We start from the raw sequence: 26,613 nt of genomic DNA, 5'->3' as shown, positions 1-26,613 counted from the left end.
ATAACAAACACACACGAATGTAGATAGAGTGAGAGAGAGAAGAACGAGTACACACACAAACACACACGCGGAGGGGAAAAAAAAGTAGATCAATATATCAACAAATAAAGGACAAGAAAAAAAAAGGAAGAAAAAGAAAGAGAGAAGAGAACCAAAAGATACCTAGTAAGAATGAAAAATAGGTAATGATACTGCCAAAGAAAAATATGATGGCATTCTTCACTCCTTTTCATCGCTTAAACTCTTGCGTGGTCGTTTTTGCCGCAACACACTTTTGTGTTCCCGAGACTTTCGTCTTTTGGTTTCATCATCCGCTTCATCTTCTGTACCGCCTTCATTCTCCTCTTCCTCTTCCTCCTCCTCATCATCGTTTTCATCACCACTGCCACTATTGTGTTTGTGGTTGCGATTGACTCCTTTGTGAGCCTCACGTCGAACTGTCTTCATAGCTTTATGAATGAGTTTCATGATTTTCCTCATTTTCGCCTCCACAGCTTGCACTTCTGTATATTTTGGCAACTGCTGCGAGAGCCACTCTTTCCCATGGTCGAGAAATGCAATACGTTTTTGCAGTTTCTCTGAGAACGGAGGTGTTATTCTGGCAAGTGCCTTCTCAATTTCCTCAAAACCGCGTGAAAGTTGTTGTGTAGCGTCCATGATGGCAACTGCCACCGCATCCTGTGCGGAGAATTTTTGTGCTACTTGTATCATCTTCTGCACATCTTCTTCACTGAGCCGCTCTTCATTTGCAACGACGAGTGTTTTTGTGAGATGTGCGAGTTCCTCTGCTGCGGTGATGGTGAGAATACCGTCTGCGTCCACATCGAATGTGACGTTAATGGTGGGTTCTCCCTTCTTGGCGCGCGTAATGCCGTCCAGAACGAAGGTGCCAATCTCGTGATTGTGCCGCGTGAGTGGCCGCTCGCCCTCAAAGACCCGCACCTCCACCTCCGCCTGGTTGTCCTCCACCGTACTGTACGCCTTCGCCGCGCGGTAGGGGATGGTGGTGTTGCGGCGGATAATCACATCGAACTTCCCATCGTCGATCTCAACGCCAATGGAGAGCGGCACAACGTCCATGAGCACAACTCCCGCCGTACGGGCCGACGGCACATGTCGCGTCGACTCATCCGCCTGCATCGCATCTGCACTGCCGTGTTGGGCGGCGACGATGTCTGCCTGTACGGCGGCGCCAATAGCGACTGCCTCATCGGGGTGCACTGCGCCGGAGATGCGGGAGGAGGGGAACATCGACTGCAGTCGCTCCCGCAGTGCCGGAATGCGGGAACTGCCGCCAACAAGAAGGACATCGTCCACATCAGCAGGTGTCATCTGTGCATCTTTCATTGCCCGTCGTACAACTTCCATACAGCGAGCAAACACCTTCCCACACAACTCCTCCAACTTGGCGCGAGAAATGGTTAAAATGTACTCCTCACCATCTGGTAATGCACCATCCAGCACAAACTCCTCGGAAGGGGCATGTGAGAGAACACGCTTTACCTGTTCACAACGTGCTAGTAACTTCGCCATTAACTTGGGTTGTGCTTCCGCATCTACACCATGACGGCGCTTAAGGTCATCTACCACATATTGCAGTAAGGCCGCATCCACATCCTGCCCTCCAAGATGCGTGTCACCCGCTGTTGCCCGTACGGCGAAGGAACCACCATCTATGGTGATGATAGACACATCAAATGTACCACCCCCAAAATCAAATACTAACACGTTAACAGGGCGATCACTACCCTGGGCACCAGCACCAGAACCAATGCCAAGACCATAACATAATGCAGCTGCAGTTGGCTCATTCACAATACGGAGTACCTCAAGTCCAGCGATACGGGCAGCAGCCTTAGTACGTTCTCGCTGAGTATCATTGAAATATGCAGGAACTGTAATGACAACACGCCGCACACTTTTACCAAGAAATCGTTCCGCACACATCTTTAAGTAAGAAAGTACACGCGCAGAAATCTGTTCTGGCTCTAGTCTTATGACTTCCCCATTATGTTCAACAGAAATAAGCACACTGTCCCTTTCACCAGCTTCGATAGAGAATGGCCAGCGCTGCGCATCGTCACGGATGCACTTTTCACTAAACTTTCGGCCAATCATACGCTTGGCGTCATATACAACACCCCGCACCCCGCGTGCTGCTAAATGTTTGGCGCTATCACCAACGAGCACATCACCATTGTGAAATGCGACACAGGACGGTGTAGTACGATTGCCTTGGTCGTTCGGAATAACCTCCACTGCATCATTACGGAGCACTGCCACACACGAGTACGTCGTACCGAGATCAATACCAATGGCTCCGTTAAATTCCTCCATTCACGCTCTTCAGTTGCTTGTCTGTTTGCTTGTGTGTTTTATTTATTTCTGTGTTACCTTCTTTTTTTTTCTTTTCAGTTATCGGCTTAGATCAATTTTATTATTATTATTATTATTATTATTATTTATTATTTAATACGAGCATTTTGCATTTTTTTTTTGCATGTCACAATAGTTGAGACACGTGAAACAAAATAAAAACGCAGAATCAATTCGAGGAAAATAGAAGAAAAAAAGACAAAAATTGTTCTGAGAGGAGAAGATAAAAGATCTTCCACAAATTAGTATCAAACACAACAAAAAAAAAGAAACGAGACACACACCAGATATATATATTTCACTCAGAAAAATACGACGGATGGTACATAACCAAGAACAGCAGACTCACACACCACCACTACCACCATCCCAGGTGCTCCAATAAAGTAAGAATAAGAACATACTGGGAATTAATTCAAGCAGTTAATAATTTTTGTGTTGTACCTTTTATACATTCAAATATACATATCGGAATACTAAACCTTCACGTAAATACAGACGTCTCTGCAATTCTTCCATATATCCTATCCGAGCACGGGCACATGTCTCTGCGGCAAGGAGCTCCTTGATCTTACTTCCCATATGTGCCAGACGTTGAAGTAGCAGTTCTGTTAAATGTCTATCAAAATAGCGGGCCTCACTCGCGAAACTCAAGTGTCCTCGAAGAAACTGTGGCATAAGTGCCTGATATGCGTACATGACACAACCACGCTCTAACAATGCGGCATAACTTTGACAAAACTCTTCTTTAATGTGTCGCCGCCCCTCCTCCTCCTCGTTCATCAGCAGCACAAGTGAGGGATGCGGAGAAATACAACTGTCTACACCCTTACACAACACCACCAATTCCTGATGCTCTTTCCGCATAATGGTAGATCGAAAACAAGCGTGAAGTGAAATAAGAAACTCCGAACGATTTCTTCGTTCCTCTAAAGAAATATGCATACGAGCCATATCTTCACGCGAAACTAACCGTTCCATTTGAGACATACATGGTAGTGTCAGCCCAAGAAGCGTTGATTTCTTTACGGACGCTACCTTCTTGGTGTTGTTGCCACCTTTAGTAGTAGTAGTAGTAGTAGTAGTAGTATTAACATTACTAGTGGCATTAGTTCTCGCCAGAGTAGCAAGAAGCTCCGCACGTTCCTCCCACTGTGACTGTAAAACTTCAAACTCAGTTATTATACTCTTTCGCTCTGAAGCCTCCTGTAAAGAGAGGTGGTAAAGTGTTATGGTAACAAACGTCTTGGTGTGTCGCAGTGCGTTACGCTCATGTTCCTCCTGACGTTCAATCCGTTCTCGACCATTACGCACAACAGAAAACAAGAAATGCATCTTTTGATACAATTCCCTATTAGATTGTAGGAACCGTGAAACAATAGCCTTATACTCTGTTTCCATCGGTTCCTCTGTTTTTTCGTCAAACCAAGCAGAGAACAATTCCACTGCTGTATTCACATGAGTTTCTGCAGAAACATGCTGTTGACTACATTTCCACGTTGACTGCCTTTCTTCTTCCCATTGCGACTCTAAGAGAAGCGCCAACTCCTCTGACGTTTTCTTTAATTGTGTCTCAGGTGCTGGAATCCTTTCGCTCACACGACGTATACGACCGAGTGCACGCTGGAAAAACCTCTGAATAATACAAGAAACACTGTCAAGGGATACAAATTTTCGTCCCACACCACTCTTATTTGCCATCTTCCAGTGAAATGTACTCCCGAATGAGTCCCTAAGTTTCACGCGGAAACGAAGAAGTTTATCCCATCGCCATTCATTCTTCGTCATGAGAATAATTTCATTATGTTCCTCCTCAACTAGACGCATTCGTTTTCGTTCCTCTTCGTAGATAACATACCACCTTCCCTCCTCTGTTGCCATGCATCTTGACATGGAAGACTCTTCCTCTACTAAGATAAGAGAACGATTATCCTCTTCACTGCTCTGTAACATCTTACGACACATCTCTTCTTCCTGCTCAATAAGTAAAACATTGGTATAAAGGGAACGCCAGGCCCATGGACCGCGATTCAAAGCTGTGTGATATAGTTGAAGAATGTTCGTTTCACGTTCCTCCTGCACTTGTAGTGCCTCCCTCTCTTGCATTTCTTCATTTACACACATATTTGTTTTTTGTATAAATGAAGTGGAACCTTCAATCCAAGAAAGTAGACGCCAGCGAGGATATGGGAGTAATGGTTGCTTTCGTACATACATACGATATGGGACACGAAGAGGTGCGACTACCGGTGGTATAGCGGTTGTGCCATCATCTATGTCAAAGGTATAGGAGCGAAGTCGCTGCATTTCTGTTTCCTGTAAATTTGATGTACGATTCATTAAAGTATAGACAAAGTAATCAAATATATACTGGTATGACATCTCTGCTGCTCGTTCAAGAGCTATTTTCATTTTCTCAATCTCTTCTAGCGAAGGAGTTTTGTTAGTAGAATGCAGATTTCGCTGCATACGCTGCAGTACAATACGAAATTCACTCGCCTTCATTTGATGACGCTTTTGCATTACACATTTTCTCAACTCTCGCCGTTTTCGTTCTCCCCACGGAGTAACACTCAACATACGCCACCAGCGCTGAAGTTTAAGCACAGCAGACAAACGCGCCTGACAGGATCCATACCAACATAATTCTTTCAATGCACTTCTCGCGTTTGGTTCTTCTACAAACATTATCTGATCTCTATCATGTTCCCAGACAAGCTGTAAATGTTCCAGACGTTCTTCACAAATAATACAGTAACGCATTTTTTGCTCTTTCTCACAGACAGTATAATCCATAAGTAGATCAGTTCTTCCACGGTAACCCCCACTACCAATATTGCGTCGGGTAAAAACTTCACTTGTTGGTCCAAAAGGTTTAGTCAGACGGAATGATGATTGGGCGATGCGGGATTCCCAGTCACGTACAAATTTCAAGTCTTCATAAATACTTTCCGCTGAAGCCGCCTCACGCACTACACGCCGTCGATTCTCCTCTAGTAAAGTCAAATCAATCAATGATAATATGTGTTGTCGTGCATCTTCTTCTTGTGTAATAATGTGAGTACGCGCCGTTGTCTCAAGATGTAGTACATGACCCCGTGCCCGATAGTTGGATACACCTTGCATATACCGCCATCGCTGCATTGCTAAGGTTCTCGCTTCAGCAGCGGCCGTTGTTCGTTCCAAACGAGCCTTTTCTTCTTGATAGTGCCACAACAATCTATAGCGTCTTTCATGCTCACGACCACAGATAGCGGCGCGAATTCTGCGTTCCAACGATTCCAGGCGTTCACGCTCAGCTGCGGCCTCTAATGCTGCTGCTTTACATTCTAACCGTCTTAACTCTTGTCGACGAGTAGTACGATCAACAGATGGTAATATAGTATTTAATTCCGGTGTGATGAGGTCTGCTAAAGCTGCGGGTGCTTCCACCCGTGAAGTCCACAAAGGCTCGTTCTTGGATTTTGTGAGAGATGGCAAGACAAATCCCTTCATTGTCTTATTGCCCCTTTACTGGAGATTATTAAAAATAATAATAAGTAATTAAAAAAAAAAAACGCGCAAAGGAGCAAAGAAAAGAAAGAAAAAGAAAATAAGTGAGTATATCAATTAACATACCATTTTGATAATTTTACTTTCAATCAATCATTATAAACAGAAAAGTCTCAAAACGTGTCAAAAAAGACAAAGAAAAGAAAAGAAAAAGCTCAGAGACATCTTGGAGCGAATATTATTTTATTTTATTTTATTTTTTTGCATGGGTAGAGAAAGAAAGAAAGAAAGAGTTTACTTCTCTTCTATTTTTCCCCCTCTTTTCTTTCTCACTACTACAGTAAGCCTTCTAGCGATGGTTGCCAAAGTCGATCCTCGCGTCTGGGAAGAAGACGTACAGCGTTAGATGGATGAATATTCCCTTGTTGTGTTGAGGTCACACGTTGTAAATGATTGTAGCATCTCCTAACATCATCATCATCATAATCATCATCAATACCAGCATTAGCACCAGCAGTAGCATTAGCTTCTACTGCAGCCGCATTGCTATCGGTGTTATTGTTGTTACCACTATTCATATACTCTGTTATTGGATATGTTTGCCCCATATATGCAATAACACTACTAACAGTATCTGCCGCACCATAACTATCACTCCCACTGGTGGTACTAGCGATGGGAGGTGTTGTCTGCTCAACAAAAACTACATCATCACAATCATCATCAGAACCACTCTTCTCCGCATTACTACCCTCTACTGAGGAAACAACCACTACCTGTAACGCAGCAGATGATGTTTTATTTTTTTCTTCCTCTTCTTCTTCGTCCACGTCTACAACCGGTGCCAAACGTGGACGCCTACAAATATCCACCATATCACATTTTCCCTCACCATCGCTGAAATCTATAACTTCCTTTGTTTTATCGTTCCCTAATCTCCTCGATATTAGTGCCCTTTGTGCATGATAGCGTGATTTCAAGGAACTCAACTTTTTTCGTCTTCGTTCAGCCAGTCGCCGCTGTTCACGCACTTCACGTTCTAATCTTTCTAATGTGGAAGATGACTGTGTTATATACAGCTCTAACTCCGTGGCAGTCATACCATCTACACAAAGTTCATCATCAGTTACTCTTGATCCACTCACTAAGGGTGATGGACTTGGGAGAATCTTTGACAAGGAATCAACTTCTGCTTGCACTTCGGAGAGTCTCTCGTGCAGCAAGGCACAAGTACGTGTCAACTGTGTTACATTTTTCCGTTGTTCATACAGTGCACGAAGATGAGCAACATTAGTCTTCTGTTTGTGATGTACTTCCCCGTATTGTAAGGCGACATCACTGCAATTATCATTGTTCGTCCGCTGCGCATCCCCTGTACTGGGGAACAATGGAATAAGTTTCTGAATAGGGGAATGACATGCCGGACAAGCAGCAATACGACTGCTCTTATCATTATTGATAGTATTACTCTTGTCGCTGTTACTGTTACTATTATTACTGGAGGAAGTAGTTATGATAGTTGTTTGACTATCAGTAGTCGTACCAACATCACTACTGCTCGGCAAAAAGGGTGCCCTTGTCATCATTCCACTCGAATCCGCTCTATCAATGAGTTGGTGTAGTTTTCTTCGTTTACGAATATAATCCACACACCCCACGTGAAGAAGATGCTGACAAGGGACAATAAGTACAGCCCGCAGTGCCCCCTCATCAGCAATTGGAATGGCACACTCACAGCACTCCAGAGGTATACCGTACATTCTCTTTACCCCACACAACGACAACATTCATTATCATAAAATGCAGAGAAAGAAAGAGAAACATATAAAGCAAAAAAAAGGAAGAAATAATAGAGAAAAGTTTCTCAACAACAACAACAACAAAAAAAAAAAAAAGGGGTGGACACGAGAAAATGAGGAAGAAGTAATGCAAGAACAAATCATATTTTTGTCCATGTGGTTTTGAAGTCTACCTTCATTCCATGCCGAAAGAGCAAACAAACAAACAAACAAAGGAAGAAAGAAGAGAGAGTTGTTTCCCCCTCCTTCATTTTTTTTTTGAATTCAGGCCTTACTTTAAGAATATAACCTTCGCCAAGGCAAATAAATTCAAAAAAAAAAAAAAAGAAGGATAGAAAAATGGAGACAAGATGAGATACACGGAACGCACACACTCTCCCCCTATTCTCTCGCTCTCTTTCTCTTTTTTATACTCTACATCAAACTTTGGGCGGCAGGCGGTAGTACACGACGCTTTGATTTCGGTGGTGGCGGCATTCTTGTAGTATTCACTACCGTGAAGTACTTGAACCTTGGCGCTCGTAGTGTCATTCGTTCAAGCAATTCAGCCGTTATTTGTGGGTACTGATCCACATTCGCCAGGGTAAGTGCCTGTAGAGACGGAAACATCACGCGTAAATCAACCTCTTCATTTGTCTGCACAATTGATTTCTTTCCATTCTTACGTGGTTTTCCATCTTTTGGGGTCTTTATCTGTGACCGCTTGAAATCATCAAGTATGTCTACATTGGAGAGATTCAGTGTGAGTTCTTGCAGTTCCGGGAATGGTTGGCTGGGGATCAGCAGTCGAAGAAGTGTATCGCGCTCCAGTGCACACCACAGTTTCACACGCCATTGCCGCTGCGGATTGCGTAACATATCAAAAAACTCATCGTGCAAAGTTGAAGTTTTCGGCGTTAAACCCGCAGCGATTGCCTGATCTCTGCGTGATCCCACAACAAATTGCGTCAAACCCGAAAGTCGTTGCCACCAGCCGGGTGACCACTGCGAGAAGAGTTCTACACCAATTTTTAATGTCTGTAACTTTGGGGCTACAAGATATAGATCACTGAAGAAGTACCGCAATAAATTAGGATTGGAATGACAGTCCCACTGAACACCACGAAGGTCAAGGAATGTTAGCGATGGCAGTGACTTCACAAGCGAAGGAAATATATGTGGGCTACAGAAAGGAAGTACAACATTTATTGGCAGTGAAGAAGCATACTTGGCATCCACAAGGCGTAACTGCTGTACAAATTGTCCTCGCTTGTATGAGGCAAAGAAGGCGCAGAGAGAGTCCACTACACGATTTTGCGTGAGACCCTCCAGTGGGATCATATCTGGTGTAATAACAGCAATAGGTGGAGTAAGCCCAATAACAATGCGACGTAGACGACGACAGACTGAGCCAAAATAGGCTAACTCACGTGAACGTTCACCAAGGAATAGACAGATGTTTCGTAGTGTAGCATCGTCTAATATAGCAAATTCATCACGCAGTACAGGCACCATCTGCAGAATCCGCAGAGTTTCTCGCGAGGTAGCATGAGGATCAGGTCTTAAATTATCCTGTATTAAATCTTCTAGACTCTTATAGCGTTCAATTGGCTTTGTACGATGTGGTCCTAACACATTTTCACTACCGTTGTTGGTAATCAGCGCAGAAGCCATCAGTGCGGCGTCAATCTCTGAAAGAGCAGCAACTGCACGGTGTCGCGTACGCCGAGAATTGGTACCATCCACCACGGCTGACATTATACTCCAAGAAGAATAATCTCTACTCTGTTTAATTTGTCCTCTTCACGATCTATTTTCCCCTTGTTTTTTGTTGTTGCCTTTATGGGAATAGTACACAATTGCACTCCCTCTTCCACCACCCTCTCATCAATAGATGTAAAAAAGTGGTGTCGAAGAAAGAAAAAAAAAAAATGAGAGAGTAAAGAGCAAAGACAACAAACATAATAGTAGAGAAAATCAATTCATCTTATAAAAAAAAAGTGTCACAATCATAGATCCATGGCCATCGCAGAATTAATATTGTTACCCTTGAGGAAATATTAACACAAAAAGACAAACAAAGAAAAGAAAAAACAAAAAAAAAAAACTACATATTCCCGTAAGCAATGCATTTTACTGCATACTTTGAACTAATTTTTTTCCCCTTTCGTTCCTCTACTCCCACTTATTCTATTTTATTTTGGAGGTTGGAGGTGTTTTCAAGAGCTAGCCGCTTGTGTTCGCTCATCCTCCAGCTCAGCAGTTGTGGCTTTAATACGCTCTGCTACAGCTGGGGTGATGTTGATTCCCTTGACAATATGCCATTGACCAGCTTGACAAGTAACTGGGAAGGAAAACATAAGACCCCCAGGAACTCCGTATGGATTGTCATCCGAGTACACTGCCATAGAAACATGTGTGCCTTCCGGAGTGCCGAGTAACCAATCATGCACATGATCAGAAATAGCTTTAGCTGCTGAAAGGGCTGATGAGAGACCGCGTAATTTAATGATTTCTGCCCCACGCTGTTGCACAGTTGTTATGAATTCTCCATCAAGAAATGCATCATCCTTGATAACCTCTCGCGCGGGTTGACCCTTAACGGTGGCGGCATTTACATCTGGCACCTGTGTTCCACTGTGATTTCCCCAGATGATACAATTCTTCACATCCTCCACGTGGGCATGGGCACGTTCCGCCAAAAGTGCTGTAGCGCGATTGTGGTCAAGGCGTGTGAGGGCTGTAACATTTTTCGCTTTGATTTTCCCGTTTGTGGCCTGAAGTAAGATAAGAGCGTTTGTGTTGGCTGGGTTTCCAACAACGCAAGCATGGCAATTGGGATCTGCAACTTCGCCCAATACACGTCCTTGTTCTGCGAATATCTTGGCATTAGTGCGCAAGAGATCCTTACGCTCCATTCCTGGTTTCCGTGGGAATGACCCGCAGAAAATGGCAACATTGACACCTTCAAATGCGACTTTCTGTTCGTGTGTGATAATGACAGTGTCAAGTAATGGATAGGCACAGTCGATAAGTTCAGCGCGTACACCCTCGAGTGCGTTCATTGCCGGTTCAATATCAAGAAGATGGAGTTGCACCCGATGTGCTGGTCCGAGCATACGACCAGATGCAATGAGAGGAAGCAGCGAGTAGCCAATCTGACCAGCAGCACCTGTTACTACCACACGCACCGACGAAGGAAGGCTCGACATGATTCTGTTTTTTTTTTCCCCTTGATTTGTTCGTATATTTGTGTATGTGTTTGTAATACCGTTGTGTAATAGAAACTCTGTTGCGATAAGGGAATAATAATAATGATAATAATACTAATAATGGTTGTAGTAGTAATAAATAAATACAGAAACGATAAAAAAAGAAGACGTACCTCTTAGTAAAGTCATAAAGGAGCAACAGGGTGAAAAAAGCAACACTTCTCATGGTAGAGACGTAAGCGAGTACCACATATCTGGCAGGAAAAGGCGAAAATTTTTTCAACAATACACACAGAGAGATACACACTTCACTCTTTTTTTCTTTTTTTCTATTCCTTCTTTCTACCTCTCACAAATACAAGAATCAGGCCTACACGGTCAAATGGAGGAAGGGTTAGCCAACTCAAGTGCAGTCAACACGGTATCTTCGTTAGAGGGGGCACCAATCAAAAGTGTTCGCTCAATCTCATAAACGCGATCACATACGTCAAAGACAATTTCGTCATGAAAAGAGACTACCACTTCTTCTCCATCTTCTGCGAACACTGTACGCACTCCTATGCCACACGGACTGCCAGTGACACACCACGTCTGGGATTTGCCAGCATGTTTCCACTGTTTTTTCGCAGAAGCGTTTTGCGCCGCTAATTTAACTGCCACATCATGTGCCGTTGTAATGCGCAGAAGTGTACCTTGTCCATTACGAACTGTCAGCGTACAATACGGTGCTAAATGTCTCTCTATATTCGCAAAGGAACATTCCTCTACGAGTAACGACGCAACTTGACGAAGTACTTTCACATCTGGTGTCATCTGCACAGTGCTGAGCAAATCGCGGGTTTTTACTACGAGAGGACCTTCACTCTTCTGCCACTGCAGAGAGTCACATGTGCGTTCTAAGACACGACAACGATCTTCCCGAGAGATTCCCTGAAGATCTTTTACCCAGTCGAGTACCAACTCATCAAATGTGGTCTCCTCCATTCCTGTACATAACATGTTAAGAAAAACAAATAAAAAGAAAAAAGAAATATATAAATCAGAAAGAAAAAGCTCAACCAAATCACAAAATCCTTCCAAATAAAAAAAAAAAACACCCACTCGGTCGAGGAAGAAAACAATTATAAAAATAAAAATGAAAACGAAAGGCAGTACAAACTCAGAATAAATTTCAAAGAGATAGAGAGAGAATATCACTCTGTGAGTTTCCGCTTACGCCTTACCCGCCTTGGACGCCTTAGCCTTGCGAGCCTGACGGGCCTTGTCAATGCGTTTCTTAGCCTCGGGCTTGCTGTCGACCTTCTTGGCGTTCTTCAGCAGCTTCTTGAGTGCCACCTTGTGCCATGAGACAGGGGCCTTCCTGTCGTTCTCGTCAAAGACCTTGCGAGTCCAGTAGGCACGTGAGCGCTTGGCAACGCGGAGTTGGTAGCGTTCAAAGTCGGTGGATGCTGCCAGGGCCTTTTTCGCTGCGATGCGAGTGGCCACCTTTGTGGCGGCGTACTTCTCGAGCGTCTTCTTCGCAGCGAGGGCTTCCGCGAGGGCCTTGCTGCTGCAGTTGCGTGACACCGGCACAGTAAACTTGAGTGGCTCAACATTCTTCAAATTCTGCACGTGGCGCCACATCTTATTATCGCTGGGGTTCTCCACAAGCACACGGTTGGCGTCAATGATGTCAACAATAACACCCACACGGTCCTGACGGGGGCCACGCATAATACGCACCAAGCGGCCAGCACGAATGTAGTTTGCGTTCACCATGGTTGTCCTGCTCTTGTTTGCTGCCTAATGAAACGTACAAGAAGAAATTTGTGTTTTGTAAACAAATAAAAATTCAAGAAAGAAATAAAAAAAAAAAGGAAGAAAGAAATGAAACAAATAAGTAAAACAAAACAAAAAAAAAATACCACTGAGAATTGGGTTACCTTGACTTTTTTTTTTCTAACCTTCTGCAGCGAAGTCCACAAAGTCCAAATTGGAGGAAATAGAGAACTTCTGCCTATACAATTGTTACTGCCGTTTTCTGTAACTTTTACGCTTCTTTTCTTCTATTTTTTTATTATTTCTTTTTTTTATTATTGCTGTGCTGCTGCTGCTACAAAGAAAAAAATCCTGCTAATCATACATACGTAGGCAATCACACCGAAACAAGCAGACAGAGCCGCAGATACATAAAGGGGAAAACATCCTTAAGGATGAAAAGGAAACAAATATACATCTACATCTTTCTTTCCTTCCATAGAAACATATATATATATATATATATATATATATATATATATTTTCTTTCATTAGTTACATGTACATCTGTACGCGTGTCTATGTAAGGCAGTCATGAGAGGGAAAATCGTTGTTGTTATTTTTTTTGTTCTTTTTCAATCATCTACATTACACTTATACATATGTATAATCCATTCTCAGAGAACATTTTCTTCGCTTTTTTCCCCTTTTTTGACCACAACTTAACGTCCCCTCTAACGCTCATGAAACCACCAAAAGAAAAAAAAAACCAAAAAAAAAATCCAGAACCATCAACAAACCTCGTTCACTTTACGCAGCCGCAGATGCGCTGCTTGTACATCTTTAACACAGAAAAAGAAAAAAGGTAAGAAAAAAAAAAGGAGGGAAAAGAAAACAAACAAACAAAGGACCATGCGGTGTGCATTTCCACTCCCATCTAAACTGCGAGTGCGCAGACGCAGGCGGCGCCCATGAGCAGCCAGTAATCACTTCCCTTATCTGTTGGTGCCTCAATGGAAAGTACATAGTTGGAGCTGGCGCCAAGCGAGGAGATAACGCCGGCCCGCACGACGGTGCGGTAAAGTGGAATGCGGTGCCACATCTCCGGTGTTTTGTGGTGCGGCTCCGGCAGGAAGTGCACGACGGGGAGCAGCGCGTGGGGCTCGCCGGGCAGCGGATCGGCCATCGTGCCGCGGGCAGCGTCCCACCGCCAGGAGTCGGTGTAAATACCGTGCACATAACAACCACGTGCCGGTGCCGCAGCTGCTCCTGCCCCTGTTGTCGTCTCCACAACTTCATTATTGCTATTATTAGTATTCGTATTCTTCTCATCATTTCGGTTACTGTTTTCATTATTCCCACTACCGTCGTTGTTCTGTGGTTCCTCCAGCATTTTAAAGCAGAAGCCGAGTTTATCGACGGAGACGCCCTCGGCACGAGAGTAGGCCTGATAAACACCCGTCATGAAGGCACTCGGGTTGAAGAGACCACCAATCCAGTAACTCCGCGGTTCGCCCTTCTGCAGCCAAGTGCGGATGAACTGCACACGCTGCAGGAAATCACGATACCACGAGCCAAGCTGTTTGAGAGAACTGTACGCAACGGTACTCCATAAACGTGGAACCTGATCGGTCAAGAAGGACTCATACATTGCGTCAAGATCGGCAGAAAGTACAGTGAGACCTTGAAGTGCTTTTTGTAGATCATGTACAGTCTTTCGCATAGTCGTAATAAGTTTGTTGTATTTTACCATTTCATGCGCAAGAACAGTGGACATGGAATTTGGTAAACCACTCTCAAGAGTCGTAAAAGTCTTTGGACCAGCCTCATCGCGTGAGAGAACATTAGGCAATGTAGATTCAAATTCTTCACATTTTCGACGAACTTCTTCCTCAGGAGTCGCAGCAAATTCACCATTACTCTCTTCACTATCTTTACTGTTTTTCCTTCCATCACCACTAGTCTTAGTACTACCACCAGCGCTAAGACGTGGTTGAATAGAAATAATAGTACTCATAAGATATTGAGAAACTTGCAATTGATATCGCAGGTTTGCATTATCATGCATTCCAAATACTTCTGGTTCATCTACAAGGGACATTTGTTGAATATGATCCATAAAACTCTCCAAATTACCATTAGGTGGTGCATAATAATTTCCACCAGGACTAAATTTAAAGTCATTATTCATAATAGAAGGACAAAGATATCTACGCAAAATGGTCTGTAATGTACCTCTATCAAGTGGATCTGTTACACGACCACCATAGTTAATTTGTCCAATAATGTACTCAAGAGATTCCCAAGGGATAACTTCCTGCTCTTCAAAAAATAATCTTAGCCATTGCTTTGAAACATGGAAGTCCGTATCATTCCACTCATACCGCACATTCCAGCCAAGTGGACCAAACTTCTTTCTTTCCAAAATAACAGAATGGAAAAAGCAGAGTCCATAAAGAAGTTTTTTGAATGCCATCCCTTTAGGATAACTACCCATACGTTCCTTATCACTAAAGATTTCAAATTCTTCTTCTGTAACTTCACTAAAGCAACGGACCATATTCGCCTTAAGTCCTGTTGGTGGTTCATTCGTGAGTTTAACACTATTCTGTAACACATATATGGGGAAAAAATCGGTTGGCATAGATGTTAACCACAGACGGAAATCGGAATGCACACTTGAACCTGGTTGTTGTAGTGCGGCAACTTGTAACTCCAACTCTGGCATAAACGTCTTTGATAAATGACAGTTTTGTAATAATGCCCATGTACCATTTTTACGACAATTACCAATAAGCCGTTTAGCATTTTCACCCTGACCTTGACCCAGTGATACATATTGCAATTTCTGTTCTTGACTTTGTGCGAATGCCTGCAACATACCCATTGGATCTGCTCCTTGTGAAAGGATAAACACAATTGGTACCGTTGCAGAACTATCAGATAATGCAACTTCCAAACTGAGAGGTGGTGGTTCCACGAAACGACGACCCATTGTACGATCTACATAATCCGTTAGAGCAAAGAAAAGTTTTTCTTCACGGAAGCAACGAATAAGAAGAATACGCTGGAATGCATTTAATTTTTTATTCCAATCATCTGGTAGTTTTACATCTTGTGGTGCTTCAGACTGAATAAATTCCTTCCAAGATTCACTCTCATCTTGTAAGCTTTTCTCAAACTCTCGGAAACATGCAACATTACGAAAGAGGGCAACAGTGAGTTCCCATTGTTGTCGTGATAAAAATGATAAAACTTGTGGTTGGGGTGGCAAATCACTTGGTACCAGAGCAGAAGCTCGAATAAAATATTGCCATTCATCCTCTAATAACTCCCGATTATGACGTTGAATAGAAGTACAAATAAGAAGAGACAGAATAGTTTTATCCTTATTAAAAAGACCTCGACAAATCTGTTCATATGTTGTTAATGTCAGTCGCGAAATAATCTTCTCAAGATGATCCCTTAACATATTCGTATCCTCTTCCGTATAGTCTTTTGGCTTTTCTGTAGCTTGTACCTCATGTTGTACAAGTTTTACAAAAAATTGTAAAGAGTACTGGTACATAGGATCAATACGAGCAATATCTGCTAATACAAAAAAGAGAACTGAAGCACGAACAGCCACATCACGATAACGATCACGTGTAGAGGTAATAATTTTCATTTTTTCATTAGCTTCTTTTTGATTTTCACTGAGATCATGTGCATTCGATTGAGCTGATTTTAGTTCCGCTATAAGGTCACTATCATCTAATATATTACCTTTAGTGGATTTTAATTTACCAAGAATAGTTTCCTCAATAGTTCGAAGTTTTTTCTGACCGTGTGAAATACTTTGAATAATGCGATTTTTTTCCTCCTCTAACTCACGCTTCTCAATAGAGACGACCTCACCAAGCAGTTGTTCCTCTAAACCATCAAGAGTAACCGTAAAATTAAGCAATGTGACTTTAGTACTAATATCAGGTAAATAATGAGGATTTGGTAACTTTGTACACATAAAGAAGCGAAAATTTGGGTTATAATCAATAGCTCCAGTTTGTGGAGTTAGTTTAATTTGCGGTGAACCACCCTCAGCTGCAAAAATACGACGAGAAAGCAACGGTTCAAGAGCTGGATCAAGTGTTTCACCAACATCATCCAAAATAGCTACACCGCCACGGCGAATTTGTGTTTCAAGTGTACGCATCCAAGTTGGTTCGGTGAATTTAATAACTTTTACCGTAGATGGTGTCTTTGCAAGACTCTTCATACCACCACCACCAGCAGTAGCACCGGTAGTGCCCAAACCTCCGTACTGCTGTAAAAGCCATTTTATACCTTGTTCCTGTGGATCAATGAAAAGTGGCCAACGTCGTGGGGCGGTGGAGAGAGACGCCAAAATGGCATTCTCTGTTGAACTTTCATCTGTTGGTAGTCCATTGATTTGCCAAGTAAGAATATCCATCGGGTCTCCCAAAGTACCACAGAGAGAGAAGTCCGCCGCATCTAATCCATGTTCACCCAACTTGGAAAGCCAAAGTTGCACTAGACGTTTGCGGAATCGTGGCGTAAACGCACCAAAGTATGCCGCACAGGCACTTGCCATAAAAGATTGCAAAGGTAATAGTTCAATTCGTTGACGAAATTGTCGGATATTTTCCTCCCAACGTACACCTTCACTCTTTAAAGAACTTGACAAACTTTCCGCATTTTCAAGTCGTCGGATACACATTTTTAATCCTTCTTCTAAATCTTTTTTTCGCTTTGAACTGGCTTCATAGTTCTTTTGTAATTCTGAAAGTTCCTGTTCAACCTCACGCAACATTTCTTGTGCAGCACGTAGCTTCTCATTAGTTTCTGCAAGATGACGTTCTGCTTCTGCCGCAGCCTCTCGCATTGGTGCAACTTCCTTCACTACTTTTGAATACTCATTTACGGCATGTACCCATGCACAAAGACTACCACATGTCTGAGAACCCTTTTGTGAACAAATTTCAACTGTGAACTCCTCATCATTTACATATTTTTGAATCTTTTGTAAAATTGCTGGCTTAACGTTATCTGTAGGATAACCTCGAATCATATCAAGAAGTGGTCGGTATGAGAGGAATTCACGTGCACCTTTCCAGTCTGTATTACCAGACCAAGCTCCACCAAAATCTTTTGGATCAAACATAACCATACAAGCTTGTGTAGTTTTGAGAACAGCGGAGGGTGGATTGGCGAAGGAACGAAGTTCATTAAGGTCACTAGCTTGAATGGTATCAAGGGCTGCTTTCGCCTTATCAATAATAGGCTTTGCTTCTGCAAGTCTAGCATTAGCCTCACTGGCAATACGAGATGCATGCTTTTGTTGTTCCGCAGCACTTTCCTGTTGAGCTCTAACCTGTACTTGTACTTCGCTAGCTTTAGACTGTCGAAGAGATAAGTCTGCAACAACTTCTTCTGTCTCTTTTGAGGCTTTTTCTAGTAAAGGATGTTTAGTTTCAATCTCTACTTTCATCTTGGCAATAGTATCATCTGTTTCTTTCATTTTTTCCTTACCATTTACAACGCGTGAAAGCTGTTCCTCAAGTAATGATCGTTGCTCATTATAGAGTGCCTTATACAGTTCAATAAACTCCAAGTATGACGTTGGGGTAATATAGTACCGTCGTCGCTGCTCCTCCCAATAATCATGTGCTACTTCAATTACAGTAGTATGAATATCTACACAAAGTGGTGCTAAAACAGGAAGGAGTTGATCAGATACTGCACTCTCCGATTCGGTAAAGAGGCGTTGCGCCACACCGAGAAGTGCCTCTCGTGGCCATTCATCAAACCAGTCAATAGCACAACAATTAGTAAGTGAAGGGAATTGACGACAACGGGTACGAAAAGTATCACCAACAGGACTCATGCAAAGGACGATGTGTAAATTATCTCGAACGCGTGAAATGAAAAAGCTATACACATCATCCCGATCGGTTATACCACGTTCTTGAGCAGCCTCTAAGCATGCGTTTACACGTTTTTCACGTTCATCAGGTATAAAAAGCGAAGGAACTTCTCCAGAGTTAAGGATATTGTTTACATCCTCCAACATTCCTTCGTGAACAATCTGGTTATCAGATAGTAAGAACACAGAAGGTTTACAATGTACTCCAGTATTAGTGTAAAGTTCAAGTAAAAATTCATGAAATTCATTCATAGAATAACCCTTTCCGACAGAGATTTCAAAAGTTTGTCGATCTGCGATGGAAGCTGCAAGGCGTGTGAGTGAACGTTTTCCAGAACCACCAACACCCACAAGTAGTGCATTACCACGTGGTTGACGTAAGATACGAATAATACGTACCAAATGCTCACAATGATCTTTAAAGAAAACAAGATTTAGGAATGAACTACTATTGCCTCCACTATCCTCATCTCGTCCCATTCCACCACTCAAATAGACATTATAATCATCCTGATACTCTCCAAAAAGTGTGGGAAGTTTCTTAAAATCTGTTAATTCCTCATATACCCTCTCCGCAGCGCCTACACGTAAGAAGTCTGCCCAAACGAGAGGATCACCCTCAAAGTATTCTTCATGTGAGTGTTGTCCGGGAATGAGACGTGTTAGGGAATCCATAATGAGTTCCTCTGTAAAGTACTGACGATCCTCATGTGTAGCTAAACGATCATAAAAACACCGCATGATTTCATGAATCCAAAGTCTAACGACAGAACGTTGCACTTTGCAGACACGGGGATTTACTTGTGTAATCCCTTGAAACACTTTAGCCAAATCACGTAAATTAAACGTATAATGTGGTGTTGTCGGTTTTGGTCGCATCGACTCACGAAGTTTAGTAAATATCTCAACACTTGCGGCAACAAGAGATTTAGCCATATCTCGTACTTCTCCACTGAAGCTTTTCACTTGAAAGAAACCATGAAGTATGGAGTAAAAAATACGTTTCATTGAATCATCATTGAGAGTGGGAATATGAAATAGATGAAAAAGACTTGTAAGGCGAGCTGTTACTGGATTACGTCCACCCTCTGGAGGTCCACACGCTGCCACTACAGTCACATCTTGTACTTGTTTCCAGAATCCAGCCATTTTGCGATCGTAAAATCCACCATTTCCCATCATTTGACGTAAAAGTTCAATTGGAGGAGATGCACCAAAAGTTTCAAGTGCAGGCATGTTAAGGTCATCAATAAAGAGTACGACATTTCGCCCAGGTGGAGCACCAAGAATATTTTTACGTTTATGCTTTAATTTAGATTCTATTAATTCTTGTGTCCGTTCTGAAGAAGTTTGAGCAGAAAATTGGAAGACAATAACAGATAATTTTAACTCTTCCTTGTGTTTTGTCAGGTAATCCATCATAATAACAGTTTTTCCCACTCCTGTCTGACCGTTAAAAAGTAATGGTTTACCAAACTGAATTAATGTCTTTGCGAGTATGCTGTAACGTACTGTATCAATAGTTGGAACGAGAATATTAAAGTAGGGTAACTGAGGATCATAGTGAAACTCTTCTATACGACTATCCCATGGAACAAACAACCGTGTAGGGAAGTCAATGGTATAATCATACACAGAACCGCTATTAGGGAAACGTACCACCGTCTCTAACAGATTACGTGTAAGAGTATCAAATTGATCCATTGAAGCTTGAGTTAGGTTTCCACCAATAGACCAAACAAAAGAAAAGGCGAAAAGTAATCCACAAATTTCATTACGTTCCTTAAATATTTTGGAGTCAAATGGAAGTATGGTTTCACCTTGAGGATCAGGCATAAGTTTTACCTGGTTAGAATGCACCAGAGCCGTAAAAAGATCACACATAGACTGTACCACATTTACTACACCAGCATTAATAAGTACCTTCTGTGTTGCTAACCAATCAAGTCCCTTCTGTACATAAGTATCAAAGAGAGAGATAATAAAATCACGGCATTGTGGCTCACCGCCTGCGTCTGCTAACTTTGATGCTGCCCAGTGTTTTACTACCACACTCCAATGTAAATCTGCTGTATCGAGATAAACCATACCACAACGTGATACGGTAGCGGGTGAGGCAACGGCGAGGTCGGCCACTTCAAATAGCATGTGAATTGTATCAGGTAATTTGATACGTTCTCCACTGTCAAGGCAAAGAAGTTTGGAATCATCGAGAACAGAATTTAGGGATTCAATCCAGAGTGTATCAACAGGACCATCAAAAACAATCCAACGATGATCCTTATTTAACTCAGAGTCACGTACACAATTTTTTGCAATAACAGATAGGACACCATCTCGCCACTCATTTGTATTAACATCTAATTGACCGTAGAGTTCATGCATCATTACAGATTTAGGATTTAGTACAAATTGATGTACATTTCTTGCCATAGGGTTAGTAGACCCAGCCTCTGACATTGTAGTAAGTGCATCAGATATACAGTTTCGGATTTCTGTCTTTCCTGTACCAGTAACACCTACCAACATAACACCATGACGAACAATAAGAGTTTCATAAAATTGAATACCTTTTTTAACCCAAGCATCATATGATACAAGTTTTTTCGAATCAATATTCTTTTGCATAGCAGGAAGTAATTCATCATACTGTCGTTCTGGGAACTCAGCACCAGGAAAGAGATCTTGCATGATACCACGAAAGAGTGGAAGATCCTCTGCGACAAATTTTGGTACATTCGAATCATTACATGCAACAATAAGGGTTAAGTCCTCTTCAACATCTGGTTGTGAACGTTTTAAATCACCTGCCATAACAAGAATAGATTTAAGAGCTCTCATACCAAAATCATAATGATCCTGTGGTGATAGTTGCTCAGAACTTAGTTTATACAATTGGGTAATCTTAAGTGAGAGATCTTTTGCATTTTTAAATCCTTCCGAGTATAAAATCACTTCGGCAATCATACGGAAATCAGGTGTCATAACAGCTACAGGACGAAAAAGAATCTTTAAATTATCTGGAAGTTCTGTACGTCCTGCGTATCCAGGATTCATCGTTACGAAGGCACCGTAAGTTTGTCGTACACGCACATTAGGTGTTCCCTGAAATGTAAAAGTTTCAAGACCATTTTGTAGTGCAAGTTTGATTTCAAGTAACTGTGAGGCAATCACAGAGAGTACTTCAATATTAATACGATTAAACTCATCTAGACATGTCCATGCTCCGGTTTGAATGAGACCTGAAAAGAATTTTTCCATCATTTTATATGTCACTCCATCAGAACAATTATACACAATACATTGACGAGCTAAATTCTTAGCCAAATCCTTTACGGTCTCTGTTTTACCCGTTCCTGCAGGACCTGCTGGTGCCGCACCAAGTTGAAGTTTTAACGCACCTGTAACAGTCATGTAAATACGATCTGTAAGTGGGGTAATGACAAGACGTCCTTGAGCACCCAAATACTCGTATCCGTAAACAAATCGTGAGTTATTTTGTCGTATAAATATATTTCCATATCCATCTGTGTCTTGTTCCCAGTATACACGTAATTGTTTTGTCCATCCAAATTCTTTCGGTTCTAATACACCACTTTCACACATTTCATCTACCAAGTCACGCCCATGAACATCTATAGTAATAAGTGTAGAAAGAAGAATACGCTGCACCTTTGAAAGTTTTAGTGATGTAAGACCTGCAAGTTCTTCCAATTTTTTATAATTTTCATCTTTAAAACGTAACATAAGCTGTTCAGAGTCTGGTTGACCTAGTGCCTCTTCCACTCCTCGGGTCCATAGTAATTGTTCCATGATAAGCACAAGTTGAACGGGATGTTGAAACATCCACGTTGTACGATCACCTCTCACCTCATAATCATTAAGGCATGTATTAGCATGTTTTCGAAGTGTAGAAAACATTTCACGTTCCAGCATATCAATCCATATTTCTACCGGTCCTCGTGCTTTTATACTTTTATTTACAAGTTCTACACGCTCTCCTTCCATTGACACTAGATGGGTAATGTCGTTAGATTCTGTAAATTCCAAAGTCTTAATACCATCAAACATTTTCAACATATGCGGCATAATTAAATCTGGTGTTTTAACTTTTGCAAGAATATCAAGAAGGTCATCGTTACTGAGAAAGTAGAAACGTGGAAACGCACATCGTTTTTCTTCTAGTTTACGTTCTAAACTTGCCAATACCTTTTCCAGTTCTTTTATATTCGTCTCAAGATCACATTTATAGGCCTTAGATGTTGTCTGTTCACTACCTTCAACTGGTGCATTTATGAGCAATGCACGATATGCTGTAGGCATATCATGAGCTTTACGCATTAAATCACGAAAATAACGATCTACTTTTTCAAATCGTTTTGCATCATCTTTCCATTGACTACGAATTTCAGCAGAGGAAAATATATTTTCAAGGTATAACCAATTTCGTTGAAGTTCCACCCAACGATCAAGTCTTTCTTGCATATACTTTAGTCGATGTTCCCAGCGGTCTACCTGTGCACGTATTACACCTTGGCAGCAGCGACTTGAACCAATAGTGGACATGGCAATTGCAGAGTCTTCCAATAACGCCATAACATCTTCTACAGATGAACCAACAAATATATAAAGATCTTTGATATCCTTGTGATTGTGAAATTGAAATTCCATAGGTGGTTTCGGACCTCCACCATTCCATAAAGCGTTCACCTTATCAATCTGTTGTTGAAGTTTATCCTCTTCTGTTGCGGCAGCACTGATAGCAAGAATATCATCCTTATATTTCATAATATTGTTTTTAAGTAGCATACCAATTGTAAATTGGTTATTCCAATCTGCAAGTGTTTTAGACGTTCCATTTTCATCTTCTAAAAGTCCAACAACATTTGACACCTTTGATGTATGTTCAAGTTTCATTTTTGGATTTGTAAGAGCTTGAAGTATAGGTGTAAGAAGACGCCATTCCTCTACACGTGACTTTAATCTCGAGACGGCGGCATTACCTGGTAACTTGGATGTGACTTGTTTAACCGTTGTCACATATCTCTGCACAGTCTCTTGAATAGATGATACATCCAATTGATCAAATGGAATGCTGGCGTGCTCTTCTGCAAAGGTATCCCACTCCCGCATTCCAACCCATAATCGTGCTTTAATGTTCACATCATTCAACATATCACTCATAGTATCCACCACTGTTTCCTCTCCACCAATGGCAATTTGATACTGTCGTAACTCCTTCTCTCGTGCGGCGATACCTTCAGCCTCTGTTTGCAATTTTGTGATAAAATCAATCACCACATCAAGATCAGCATTTTCATCTGCCACAATAGGTTGACCAGCACGATCGTAAACATCTTCAATGCGTCGACGAAGTTCCTCCATTTGTTCATCAATGTTACGAATAAAGAATCGTTGTTGAGAATCTTTTCCATCTTCAATAATTTGCATTAAGGTACGTAACTTTTCAAACTGTGGTCGTGTTCCACTTCGATACGTTTCCTCCACTTCTTCATTAATTTCTACTTTTTCTTCTTGTAATAAATTAAATAGTTCTCGAATAAAATCATAAGAGGCTGCAATACTATCAAAACGGCCTTCTAATGCTTTATAGTAGGCAAGATACTCCACAAAGTGCTCTACCGTCTTTGGGTGAGCAGAAAGATAGACATTACAACTCTGAAGATCAGCTAGTAATGCTTCATTTTGCCGTTGTGCAATTATAGGAAGAATATGATGAAACGTTTCCAAACATGCAACAGGACTTGGGCTAAAGAATTCACGAAGTGCTTCTGTTTGTACTGTAAAAAGTGCCACATCCTTTGAGTTGGGTATTTTACTCGTAATGGCCTCACTTTCATCCTTGTAAAGAGCAAGACGTTGACGATAGAACTCAAGAGACATGTTACTCTGCACAACTTCCTCTGCCTTAAGTTGACTATTTTCAACAAACATATCTCTAAAACATTCAAAGCTGCCTGCATACTCTTCTACTACTCCGTATGCCTTTGTAATACCCTCGCGCATTGCCGCCATATGTTGCTTATACGCCTCCTCTGAGACAATCATTTCACCAACTGCAGGACCAGAAGAGAATTCCTTCTGTGGGTCATCGGTTGCGTGATCCGTAAACACCTTAAATGCGTCCATTGAAACCAACCGTGGAATAGCACTTAACGTCTTAATATAATCCTTTACAATATCCTCCACACATTCTACAATTTGTGGAAGAGTAGGTGTAATATTAATAGACTCCTCAGCTTCGTTGTATAGAACATTAAGGATAAGGATAGGACCAGTAAAAGGAGCGGCAACTTTTTGAGCTTCTGCTTTTGCGTTTGCCTCATGTCGTCGTGACTTCACTGCAGCCTTAACTCCACCACTTGCTGTTAGCTCTGTTACATGTACAGGCTTTGGGAAAAGGAAATCATCATGGACATCCTCAACAGCCTTAGCAGCTAATTTGTTTAGACAGTGAATAATGATATAATCACATAACCGAATAAATGCCGTTAGACGTTGACAGACCGCTTTTTTCTGTGACATCTCAATATAAGTTGGTTTTTGACGTGTCCCAAGCTCTCGAACATCGATGAGTTTCTTCTTTTTCTTTTCTTCTTCCGCATGTAAGGCATTTACACTTTCCCGTTCTAATTGTGCTGCTAACATAGCTGCTTTACATGCACGTTCAACGGTGTCACGAATACTTTTTATCATTTTTTCCAAACGATTTCTTTGAAAATTTAAATGACCTGCTAGAGTAGCACAAAAAGATTCCAATGTACGGGTCTCTGTCGCAGGAAGATGCATTCTATTGTTGTTAATACAATCTAAACACATCCGTCGTACAGTTTGCAAAGCACCAGAGAGATGTGGATGGACGAGAAATAGGTTCCTTGTCAAGAAAGTTTTGCAGTTGGACATTGCATGATTCCGAACAAGACCTCGCCAAAGCAGAAAACTTTTCCATTTTTTATAATTCCTAAAAACGTCTAACTCTCTCAGTTGATTAAAAATACGACAATCTCGCTCCCATGTTTGCAGTTCAATAAATTCCACCTCATTACGAGAGAACTTTGTCACACCTGTGGCAGAAATGGTGTAGTAATTTGATGGATCAATATCTTTGTGTGATACAACTTGCAGGTCATATGGGTTGTATGGGTCACGAATTCCCCTTGGCCGCATAACAAGATACGTGAATTCATTCGGTGCATTTGATCTCAACTTTGTAAAGCGCGGGATTGAACTCACTTCTGCAATAGGCAGTTCGGTAACTGCTGCCTTTTCCTTCTCACTCTCCGCTTGTTTTTCTTCCTCCTTTTCCACATGCTGCTGTACATCATCGGCGAGTGTTTTAAGTTTCCCTGGAACAGACCGGCCTCGTTTCAGAGATATCGTTGACACCCTGTTTTCCACATAACTGCCGGTGGTAAACATCTTCTTAAGCTCCTCATTTGAGTGGGTGGGCTGTTTGTACAGTTGGAGTGTGCGGTGCGGTGACGGCTGCGCCTGTGCATGTGTCTCTGGTAGCGATTTACTCTTCTCTTCTGCGACGGTGTTTGTGGGTGGTGTGGACTCGTCGTTTGTCCGTTTGTGTGTTTGTGTGTTGTGCCACGGCTGATCGTGTGCGAGGCGATTGGGCACGCCGAGTTGCGGTCCACTTGAGATGCCGTTGCTGTAAAGCCGCGCCATTAGCGGATTTGTGCCGCCGAGTGCATCGTACACGTCCTTCGCAACGTGATTTGGGTTTCGGTGCACAATGGCCTTTTTTCGTGTTTGCGGTGTGGGCTCGTAGCCCGCCGACCGCCCGCTGTCCGGTCCAATATTCATTTTACCAGCAGTCAAGAACACACACAAGCACACGTTCTCGCTCTTTCTCTCTCTCTCTCTATGTGCCTAAGAATATAAATATAAATAAATAAATAAATAAATAAATATATATATATATATAAGTGTGTCAATATGTACTTCTTTTCTTCTTCACTGGGTCTCTCTTCGCGTGGGGACTCGACACCTGCTTTTGTCAAAGTGCGAAACGGGGAAAGAGAGAAAACAAAAAGAAAAGAAAACAAGAGCAGCAAGAGAAATAATA

At 42.0% G+C, this 26,613-nt stretch overlaps 8 protein-coding genes across 8 annotated transcripts; all 8 read right to left on the bottom strand.

Annotated features, from left to right (window-relative positions):
* Window positions 1-219: 219 nt before the first annotated feature.
* On the bottom strand, window positions 220-2,337 carry LSM04_001284 (Heat shock protein 70 family; the record flags this gene model as incomplete). Its single annotated transcript, XM_067332116.1, has 1 exon — window positions 220-2,337. The coding sequence occupies one exon, from the start codon at window positions 2,335-2,337 to the stop codon at window positions 220-222; it is 2,118 nt and encodes a 705-aa protein (XP_067194019.1).
* A 486-nt stretch (window positions 2,338-2,823) lies between these two features.
* On the bottom strand, window positions 2,824-5,871 carry LSM04_002595 (uncharacterized protein; the record flags this gene model as incomplete). The annotated part of the gene is made up of 1 exon (XM_067332114.1): window positions 2,824-5,871. The coding sequence occupies one exon, from the start codon at window positions 5,869-5,871 to the stop codon at window positions 2,824-2,826; it is 3,048 nt and encodes a 1,015-aa protein (XP_067194026.1).
* A 332-nt stretch (window positions 5,872-6,203) lies between these two features.
* On the bottom strand, window positions 6,204-7,628 carry LSM04_008894 (uncharacterized protein; the record flags this gene model as incomplete). Its single annotated transcript, XM_067332113.1, has 1 exon — window positions 6,204-7,628. The coding sequence occupies one exon, from the start codon at window positions 7,626-7,628 to the stop codon at window positions 6,204-6,206; it is 1,425 nt and encodes a 474-aa protein (XP_067194042.1).
* A 453-nt stretch (window positions 7,629-8,081) lies between these two features.
* On the bottom strand, window positions 8,082-9,404 carry LSM04_009023 (uncharacterized protein; the record flags this gene model as incomplete). The annotated part of the gene is made up of 1 exon (XM_067332112.1): window positions 8,082-9,404. The coding sequence occupies one exon, from the start codon at window positions 9,402-9,404 to the stop codon at window positions 8,082-8,084; it is 1,323 nt and encodes a 440-aa protein (XP_067194043.1).
* Window positions 9,405-9,865: 461 nt separating this feature from the next.
* On the bottom strand, window positions 9,866-10,858 carry LSM04_002266 (Lactate/malate dehydrogenase; the record flags this gene model as incomplete). The annotated part of the gene is made up of 1 exon (XM_067332111.1): window positions 9,866-10,858. The coding sequence occupies one exon, from the start codon at window positions 10,856-10,858 to the stop codon at window positions 9,866-9,868; it is 993 nt and encodes a 330-aa protein (XP_067194024.1).
* Window positions 10,859-11,236: 378 nt separating this feature from the next.
* On the bottom strand, window positions 11,237-11,842 carry LSM04_001661 (uncharacterized protein; the record flags this gene model as incomplete). The annotated part of the gene is made up of 1 exon (XM_067332110.1): window positions 11,237-11,842. The coding sequence occupies one exon, from the start codon at window positions 11,840-11,842 to the stop codon at window positions 11,237-11,239; it is 606 nt and encodes a 201-aa protein (XP_067194021.1).
* Window positions 11,843-12,070: 228 nt separating this feature from the next.
* On the bottom strand, window positions 12,071-12,616 carry LSM04_004387 (Ribosomal protein L14e domain; the record flags this gene model as incomplete). Its single annotated transcript, XM_067332109.1, has 1 exon — window positions 12,071-12,616. One exon carries the CDS (start codon window positions 12,614-12,616, stop codon window positions 12,071-12,073), a length of 546 nt encoding a protein of 181 aa, XP_067194032.1.
* A 916-nt stretch (window positions 12,617-13,532) lies between these two features.
* Window positions 13,533-26,351, bottom strand: LSM04_003668 (Dynein heavy chain AAA lid domain; the record flags this gene model as incomplete). The annotated part of the gene is made up of 1 exon (XM_067332108.1): window positions 13,533-26,351. One exon carries the CDS (start codon window positions 26,349-26,351, stop codon window positions 13,533-13,535), a length of 12,819 nt encoding a protein of 4,272 aa, XP_067194030.1.
* Window positions 26,352-26,613: the final 262 nt, after the last annotated feature.

This window comes from Trypanosoma melophagium (genome assembly GCF_022059095.1).
Source record: "Trypanosoma melophagium isolate St. Kilda chromosome Unknown ctg14segment0, whole genome shotgun sequence".
In the NCBI taxonomy this organism is placed as follows: domain Eukaryota; phylum Euglenozoa; class Kinetoplastea; order Trypanosomatida; family Trypanosomatidae; genus Trypanosoma; species Trypanosoma melophagium.
The sequence above is the reverse complement of the archived record's forward strand: the minus strand, read 5'-3'. Positions and strand labels throughout refer to the sequence as shown.